The 9,715-nt window shown below is 37.6% G+C and overlaps 1 protein-coding gene across 1 annotated transcript; it reads right to left on the reverse strand.

Annotated features, from left to right (window-relative positions):
- Window positions 1-34: 34 nt before the first annotated feature.
- LOC144959743 (neuronal acetylcholine receptor subunit beta-3-like) lies at window positions 35-1,964 on the reverse strand. The gene has a single exon (XM_078892456.1). It carries the CDS (start codon window positions 1,947-1,949, stop codon window positions 474-476), a length of 1,476 nt encoding a protein of 491 aa, XP_078748582.1. The 5' UTR covers window positions 1,950-1,964; the 3' UTR covers window positions 35-473.
- Window positions 1,965-9,715: the final 7,751 nt, after the last annotated feature.

The following is a 9,715-nucleotide window of genomic DNA, read 5'->3' on the forward strand; positions in this document are numbered from 1 at the left end:
TGAGTCATAAACTCTTAACATAGTTTTCTTCCATACTTGAAATGTTCTCAATTTCCTTAGGATGTATAATCTTTGGGCAACTTTTTTAGATATTATATTAATATGTTGAGAGAAATTGAGAGAACTATCAATGGTTATTCCTAAATATTTAAAATAGTCAACTATCTCAACTATCATCATCTTTACCGATCGTCACACACTTTAAGTAGTTTTTACTTTTTTACACCAAACACCTGTTCTTTCGTTTTTTTCAACATTTAATTCAAGCTGATTTTGTTTACACCAACCGGTGAATATATTTATTTGTTTGAAAATTTGTCAATATATAGAGATGAAAGGTCATAGTTGAGTTGTTTTTGTTTCCTTGTGCACTGGATCTTTCTACACTACATGAAACAAAAGATTCAATATATTTATGGAGTGAGAAATCTGTAACAACAAAATATTTAAGTAGTCGTGATATCAGCATTCTCTTAGTTTGGAGCTTGGCTCATTTTTGTCAGAAATATTAACGTAAACAACACCCAGATGATTCCAAAAATCAACATCAGAGCCGCGTCATCGTGTTGGAGAAATAAAGACTTGATTCTCTGTGAAAGCGTATCACTGTGGAAGAGATTTTCACATTCCTGACTCGTTTTCACATTTATTCTTTCATCATAATATGTTGTCTTATTATCATCAATATGACTTCCGGGGTCGGTGCGAGAAGTTCCACCCTTCATCACACAGACTCGGCCATTGTCGGGACCCACCTTTTGGCCAGAATGTACATTCCTAGAAATCAAATTGTTCTTCTTACATTCTTTGCCATGGGAATTTGTCGCGAATGTCTTCAATGTATTTTTATTTTGTAGGTTCTCACAACCTTCGTAATCCAAACCAAGGCCTTGATCAGAGGTTTGGGAGTTGTACTCATCACTGTTAGAAGTTCCTGTTCCAGTCAGCCGTTGTTGGCAGACGATGATCAGCACAGACAACATGCTGAGGCACATCAAACTGAAGATGTAAATGCCCGTTATTGGAAAGGTATCCGAGTTGTTAGGGAGATGACTGGATATGGTTCCCATATTGACCGATAAAGCTAGAAGGACAGTGATGGCAAATGACGTACGTTCTCCGCTATCTTTTGGAACCACAAACCCGAAGAGGGACAAAACCGACAAGCACATCGTTGGGGATAGAGCATTGATAATATAATATGTAGGCCGCCGTTTGAAGGTCACGGTCAGAGGAATAAAGGCCAGCTTTTCATCATTTGGTAGAATATGTAATTCAAAAGCAACTTTTGATGAAACTAAGTCCCATTCTCCGTTTCTTAAGTAGTCTGTCGTTTGCATAATCGAAGATGTTGGAATGAACGTAATTTCTGTGCCCAGGTTGGGGGATATAAGTTTGATAGAGCATTTTTGACGGTCAAAAGGAAAGTAGGTCAGATCCATTTGACACACGAATTGAAACACACCTCCTGTGTACCATCGCGTGGAGCCAGTGGAATATATCGTCAAGGGGGCGAGCGAATCTTTGAACACGTCACGCACGTCATACGAACTCGTCAATAACGTGTTGGGTAGCCAAATGTCTGTTTGACGTGGATGTGTGACGTCAATGCCGCCGTAGTCTTCGGGATTCCATCTTCGAAATTCATCCCACCACGAAAAGTTCACCCAAATATTGACGGCGATTCGTTGGTTGATTTCATCAATATCTATGAGAGTGACGAGGCTGTACGTGAGGTAGACCTCAATAGGTTGTGATTGGTTTAGTATCGGCCGTACTCTGTTGTCAATGGGATCAATGACGTCATGTAACAGCCGTAAAGCATAGTTACTATTATTGGATGACGTTGTCGATGCTGTGACGTAAGTGGGACGTAATGTTGACAACATTGTAAAAAATAGGATGAAGGTTGGCTTTAGCGGGCTACAGCCCCTAGTCTGTGCATACATCTTGGAAATGTTCTCAAACTGTTGAATTGAAGAAAAAAAAACTTTGAGCTTTTATATGGCGCGACATCCACTAAACATGCTAAAAGCGATTTACAAGGGGTCCCTGACGTAACGTAACGTGTAGAACGAGACATGACGCCTGTTAAGGCGATATTACATTTTTTGTTCGACATAGACAACGATGTTAATGGCCAGGTACTCATTTTACACCTGAATACGATGAGAGAATGTGAGTAAAGAGCCTTTGCCAAGGACTCAACTATGCGCCGAGCGAGGCTCGAACCCAGGACCCTCCGATACGAAAGCGAGTGTCATTCCACTAGACCACCTAGCCGCACAACCGGAAACATAAACTAGGGTGTGGTGCCCGAATTCCGACCCTCGTCGTAAAGTCGACACTCTTAGATAACCAAACCTGTATTTGACCTTCATCTAAATTTTCGGACATATAAACATTAATGTCATCTTAAACCGCCGAAAAATTTTTTTATCTGTTTCACGTACTTTCCGATTCAAAAATCGGATGGGCAATTTTGTTTTTGTTTTTTTTGTTTTTGTTTTTTTCATGCGTAAACTTACGGTTATCGAAATCCGCTTCGTGAGTTTCTAAGAATTTAAGGGGAAGAAAAAGAAGAAGAAATACATACTTAATTAATGACAAACTTTCTCAATTTATGTCTTGATTTATCATTTTCGTGAGCTAGAAAATATAATATTGAAATAAAACTGAGAAAAAGGAGCAGTGGACCTTTAAGGGGGATCGAGGATAACTCATACGGTAGAGTCATGCTCTTCCCGGTCAGGCGGAGTTATCGTACCAGTAAGGTCACGGGTTCAAACACCCATCACCGCCGCGAACTTTGTATTCTCTATTGTCTTCTGGCACTTTCCTACTCACTTGTTGGACCTTTTTAATCCAAGTTAGGATATGCCACTGCATGTGTAGAACTCATGACGTTGGTATCGAAAGTAGGGCCACTAGAGTGTGGACATCAGGGATCCAGTGTCGAACTAGGGCCCCCATTGGATATCAATTACACACCTAAAAAAATTCAAATTGCGAGCGTAAAAAAAGAACATATTAATTTAACGATATTAAAGAAAAAATATTTATCTATTTGATGGTACAAACCGTATGTGGATAGCTTGAAAACAAAACGAGCGGCAAGGTTTTAAACAAAGCACACCAAATAACAAGGTCACAGGGTATCGAAATTCGAGCACTTTATAAAAACTGTTTTTTCTATTTCATAAAACACACACATAACACGATTCGAACGTAGATAACATAAAACAAGTGCATATAACCCACTTCTCATGTAGTTGAACAATAACTACAAGCATATAAACCAATTCTTATGTAGTTGAACATGAAACAAAAGCACATAACCCAGTTCTCAAAAAAAAAAATAAAAAAAAAAAAAAAAAACGAGCACAAAACCAAATTCTCATGGAATTGTACACGAACCTAATTTTAATCTCTCCTTACCAGCCATTTTCAGGATTTTCCCCAAAACTCCACACCCAACTGACTCAAAGATATATTTTTTATCACTCAAACACAATAGCAGTAAGTTCTAGCGATACATAATAATAAACAAGTGAAATTTGAAAAAGAGAAATGTTGATTGGATCGTAACGAATGTGACGATTTTCCTAGAGTTGGTAAGGAGAGGGTTCAGCATTAAATATCAATCTAACATCATCCCGATTTGAGACGATGGGTCACATCTAATAATACTTACATGCTATGAAACCTAACTTAAAGCACATTTCAGTCACATATCAACTTCGTGTATTAATTCGTAGTCACGCAGATCTTTGTTCTTGTCTTAATCCAGCCAGCCGTTGTTTTGAGTAGTGTTTACTAATGTGAATAAATTAGACTATAGATAGTTCGAAATTGACGTCACTCAGGTCTTTGGTATTGTTTTTTGTCATCCACGTTTATGAGTATAAACGTTTGAGGTTACGCATAGTGTTGTGTGTTGATTCGTTGTACTTCCGGATGGCAATGTTGTGAGCTTCTTAGCCAAGCCCATACTATATATAAACAGTTTTGTGTGTCGGTACGTTATATCCGGCAGGCGAATTAACTAAATGATTAGCATCAACATCCTTCAACAGTCGTAACGTCACTTCCTTGGGAATGACGCATGGTTACTTAGTAACTGGCTCTAAACTATCGGAACAATGGCGGACGCCCTTATTAATAATTTCTCCGACGAGCATAAAAGCGTATCCAGAGGGAAAAAAAAACATTATAAATCTGACCATATTTTGACTTTTAAAACATTCTGATCACAAGACATATGAAAAGTTCTAGCCAGCATGAAGAATAAAAAGTACCCATTTACTGTTGCTGGGCGACGTGACATCAGACTATTGAATCCAATGACTCAAATTAGTATTGTACTCCTAGATTTACCCCTCAAACCAAGCAAAAAAACGTCCATTACAAGAATTTCAAATCAAGCCCAAAATTACGTTTCGCTGTAGGACTTGCAACTATGATCAAATAGAATTAACCAATATACTGAATAAACATTATAAAAACGGTATGAAATCTAACTTGTGAGAGACTTTTACTGTGCTATAGAATATTTTATTACCAATCTTTGTATTTCACGTGACATTGACGAGAATAAATTCATTTAAACAATCTTTTAAATCGCAGTTTTAAGTAAATCACAAAAATTATCGACACATTATCGTCTCATTAACACAAATCACATCCATTTGGAATAATCACAAGCTACCATTGGCGGTCCACTCATAAAAGGTCTTTTTATTTATTTATTTTTTGGGGGCTAAAATAGACATTTATTACTTGTTAATGCATGCATGACTTAAAATACTTGACCAATAACTTTAAACCCTTAGACGTATTGTAATTTGCAGTTAAAAGAGATTTTAGAGAGTTTGGGATTGGATTGTTTGATCAATATTTGAGGCGAAACTAAATTCCTTGCTAAAACCTAAAAACGACGTCCTTGTTAGTGTATGAGACAAGCGTTTCCTTGACAACTGTCAATAATGTATAAGGTAGCCTGGAATCAAAACACACGTTCAGGACATTTTATAGCCCAATCGTTAACCAGGCAACTGTTGTACTCTGTAAACAGATGTAATACAAATTTCGGCCAGAAAACTCGTCCTTCAAAAATATCCACCGTTTTAAATGATCCTGATCTTAGCAAAAATAAAAACTCTAAAAACCTGGGATATTAAGTAAGAGCTCGCGAGGTCCCAGGATTTATGATTTTTTGCCAAGAAGAGGCTCGTTTAAATCGATCGATTTTATTTGACTCGTTTTCTGACCAAAGTTTCGAATACATGAATTGCCAGAGTGTAGGAGTTAACAGGTTAGTAGGCTTCATCAGTCATGACGTCACTTCCCTCATAATGACGCATAGTAACTAAGTAACTGGTTCTAAATTATCGGAACAATGGCGGACGCCCTTATGAAATATTTCTCCGACCAGCATAAAAGTGTATCCAGAGGAGAAAAACATTATAAATCTGATCATGTTTTTGACTTTTACACATTCTGACCACATGACATATGAAAAGTTCTAGCCAGCATGAAGAATATAAAGCACATAATTTCTTTGTTTAGAACCACGCTGCTCGTTGCTGGGCGGATGTGACATGAGACTATTGAATCCTGTTGCCAGAGTGCGGGACAACAGTTTAAATGTGATTGGATAACATGACCCACCCATCACTGGCGTGTCTACCGGACAATGACAAAACGCTGTCGTCTCCTTTTCTGGATAGAAAACTGTTACTCAAAATACAGAAAAGTGAGTGGAGCAGGCACTTATGTTGGTAACAACAAGGGATGAAGTGAGTAGAAAAGTGCCAGAAGACAATAGAGAATAACATTTTTTCGCGGCGGTGATGGGGTTTGAACCCACGACCTTATTGGTACAACTCCGCCTGGCCGGTGAGAGCGTGACTTTACCGTATGAGCTATCCACGGGTTCTCAAGGCGCTTTACAAAGTTCCCTGACCAACAGCAACATGTAACATATAGAATGAGACATGACGTCTGTTAGGCGAGATTACATTTTTTCCCGACAGAACGCTGTTAACGGCCAAGTACTCTTTTTACACATGAGTACGGTGAGAGAATGCGAGTAAAGAGCCTTATCCAAGGATTCAACAATACGCCGTGTGAGGCTCGAACCCAAGACTTTCCGATCCAAAAGTGAGTGTCATACCACAAGGCCAATAGTCGCATATTAAAAAACAAATAAAACCAAATATGAAATATAAACAGATTAAGATAAATTTAACTTATTTAGTTTTATCCAAAACAAAACAAAACAAAACAAACAAAACAAACAAAAACAAAACAAAACAAAACAAACAAAACAAAACAAAACAAAACAAAACAAAACAAAACAAAAAAAAAAAAAAAAAAAAGAAAAAAAAAACAGAAAAAAGAAAACAAAGAAAGTAAAGAACGGGGCTCATACCCTGGTCTTCCAATTTACAATGCAAAGCTGTTTCCACTCAGCCTTCTTGCTATCAACTAGAAATCGATAGCCATACCCATTAATCAACAACCGTTAAATCGACACCGATCTTTCCCCCCCCCCCCCGCCAACCCAATCCCTCTCCGCCCCTCCCCCCAGCCCAATCTCTCCCCCACCCACTCCCCCCACCCCCTCCCCCCACCCTCCAATCCCTCTCCGCCCCACCCCCCCTAACCCCAATCCCTCTCCGCCCCATCCCCCCCCCCCATTCCAATCCCTCCCCGACCACCACCCCCCTCCCTTTCCCATCCCTGCCCTGCTTTCAACCCCTGTCCTTTCATAATTAAGAGTGCGATCATCCACATCGAACTGGTATCATTTATCTAATGGGACAATTATCAAATCAATGTGGATTGTGTTACACATCGGCTCATGTTATGAGATCTTAATTATGGTATGACATTTGCCTTCGGATCAGAAGGTCCAAGGTTCAAATCCCGCTCTGAGCGACGCATAGGTGAGGCCACGGAAAAAAAATTGGGCTTTTATATAGCGTAATGTCCACTAAGCGTACTCAAACCGATTTACAAAGGGTCCCTGGCCATCTGCAACATTTAACATTTAGGGCTAGACATAACGCCTGTTAGGCAACGCTGTTAACGGACAGGTCTCATTTTACACCTGAGTACGGTGAGAGAATGTTAGTAAAGAGCCTTCTTCAAGGAATCAACTATGCGCCGAGCTAGACTCGAACCCAGGACCTTCCGATCTGAAAGCGAGTGTCATACCACTAGACCCCATAGCGACACAAAGAAAAAGATCTATCGTAAATACTTAGCGACAAACGTGCGTCCTATCCATAGGGTTAGCTTAATTATAAAAAAAAAAAATTAAATTCCATTTTCTAGGTAAGACCAAAAAGGTTGGCAAGATTGGAATATTCCCTATTATATAATAATAGTAATAATGATAATAAAAATAATAATGATGATAAAAATAATAATAATAATAATAATAATAATATAATAATAATAATAATAATAATAATAATAATAATAATAACAATAATAATAATAATAATAATAATAATAATAATAATAATAATAATAATAATAATAATAATAATAATAATGATAATAATAATAATAATAATAATAATAATAATAATAATAATAATAATAATAATAATAATAATAATGATGATGATGATGATGAATGATGATGATGAGATGATGATGATGATGATGATAATAATAATAAATAATAATAATAATAATAATAATAATAATAATAATAATAATAATAATAATAATAATAATAATAATGCTTGGAGCTCGACGAAATTAAAATGAATTGGAATTTCAATTTAATAAACAAAAACATAAAATGTGGACGTTTTAATTTTTTCCCAAACTGATTTTGCATCCCTTTCACTATGCATATTATGAAATACTTCCAGTTTTCTCCCTTCCCTTAAGCATACGGTAAAATACGTCCAGTTTTCTCCCTGTCACCTGCATAATGTGAAATACTTCCAGTTATCTCCCTTTCATCATGCATACAGTGAAATACTTCCAGTTATCTCCCTTTCATCATGCATACAGTGAAATACTTCCAGTTTTCTCCCTTTCACTATACATATTATGAAATACTTCAAGTTTTCTCCCTTTCACTAAGCATACAGTGAAATACTTCCAGTTTTCTCCCTTTCACTAAGCATACAGTGAAATACTTCCAGTTTTCTTCCTTTAACTAAGCATACAGTGAAATACGTCCAGTTTTCTCCCTGTCACGTTGCATACAGTGAAATACTTCCAGTTATCTCCCTTTGACCATGCATACAGTGAAATACTTCCAGTATTCTCCCTTTCACTAAGCATATTATGAAATACGTCCAGTTTTATCCCTTTCACTAAGCATATGAAATAGCTGCCTTTTAGTATGCATACTGTGAAATACTTTCAGTTCTCTCCCTTTCATGAGCATTTTGTGAAATACTTCTAGATTTCTCCCTTTCAATGAAGAAAAAAATGCTTCCAATAACATCCCTTTTCATATTGTGAAATAATTCCAGTTATCCCCTTTTGACAAAGCATATGGTAAAATACTTCCAGTTTTCTCCCTTTAACCATGTAAAAAAATTGAGCTTTATATAGGGCAATATCCACTAAATGTGCTCAAAGCGCTTTACAAGGGGTCCCTGGTCAACAGCAACATGTAGGCGATATTACAATTTTTCGGGCAAAGACAACGCTGTTAACGGCCAGGTACTCATTTTACACCTGAGCACGGTGAGAGAATATGAGTAAAGAGCTTTTCCCAAGGACTCAACTGTGCGCCGAGCGCGAGGCTCGAACCCAGAACCTTCTGATCCGAAAGCGAGTGTCATACCACTAGACCACATAGCCGCACTAATCATGTACATGATTCATTGCCCGATGAAATATTGCTTAGTCGGTAATAAAGTGTGATAAAATTAATATCGATAATGCAAAGGTTGCTGATTGAAGCTTTAAGAAATGAATAGCAACAGTGACATGGAATGGAAACGTTCATTCAATTCAAGAAGACAGGCGTTGTAGACATTTCAGTTGTCTCTTTGTCAACAATTCCGATGAATAAAATAGGGGCAGAGTGTCTCGGCAGTACGGTCTTTGCTTCGTACCCGGAAGGTACCGAGTTCGATCACCCTCCGCTGCATTGTGTGGCCTTGAGCAAGTCACCTCGCCCTAGCTCAATTTGCGGCGCTGCAATGCGGCTGGTTTATTCAAGTCAATCCTTGGAATAGACCCTAAAGACAAATTCCCCCCATGCGATGAATAAAGGGAATTTTTAAAAATTTAATCTTAAAACACTAAAGACTAATGAGGGATGAGAGAATTGCGTTTTAGAGTGTTTGATTCTTATTGTTTTGTTGACCAAGGGGAAAACCGAAACGTCCAAATTATCTGTCTTTGTTAATTAAATTAAAGCTTCTGTTCTATTTGACTATTGTTATCAATACGATTCAATAGTCTGATGTCACGTCGCCCAGCAACGAGCAGCTTGATTCTAAACAAAGAAAATCGGTACTTTTTATTCTCCATGCTGGCTACAACTTTTTCACGTGTCATGTGATCAGAATGTATAAAAGTCAAAACATGATCATATTTATAATATTTTTCTCCTCTGGACACACTTTTATGCTCATGGAGAAGTATTTCATAAGGTCGTCCGCCATTGTCCCGATAGTTTAGAACGATTTGCTAAGTTACTGTGTGTCATTACGAGGGAAGTGACGTC

The sequence above is a fragment of the Berghia stephanieae genome, chromosome 14 (assembly GCF_034508935.2).
Source record: "Berghia stephanieae isolate SIO BIC M18660-M18661 chromosome 14, UCSD_Bste_1.3, whole genome shotgun sequence".
In the NCBI taxonomy this organism is placed as follows: Eukaryota; Metazoa; Mollusca; class Gastropoda; order Nudibranchia; family Aeolidiidae; genus Berghia; species Berghia stephanieae.

Coding starts and splice junctions, on each gene's coding strand:
- LOC144959743 (XM_078892456.1), bottom strand. CDS start 1,949: ATGTATGCACAGACTAGGGGCTGTAGCCCGCTAAAGCCAACCTTCATC.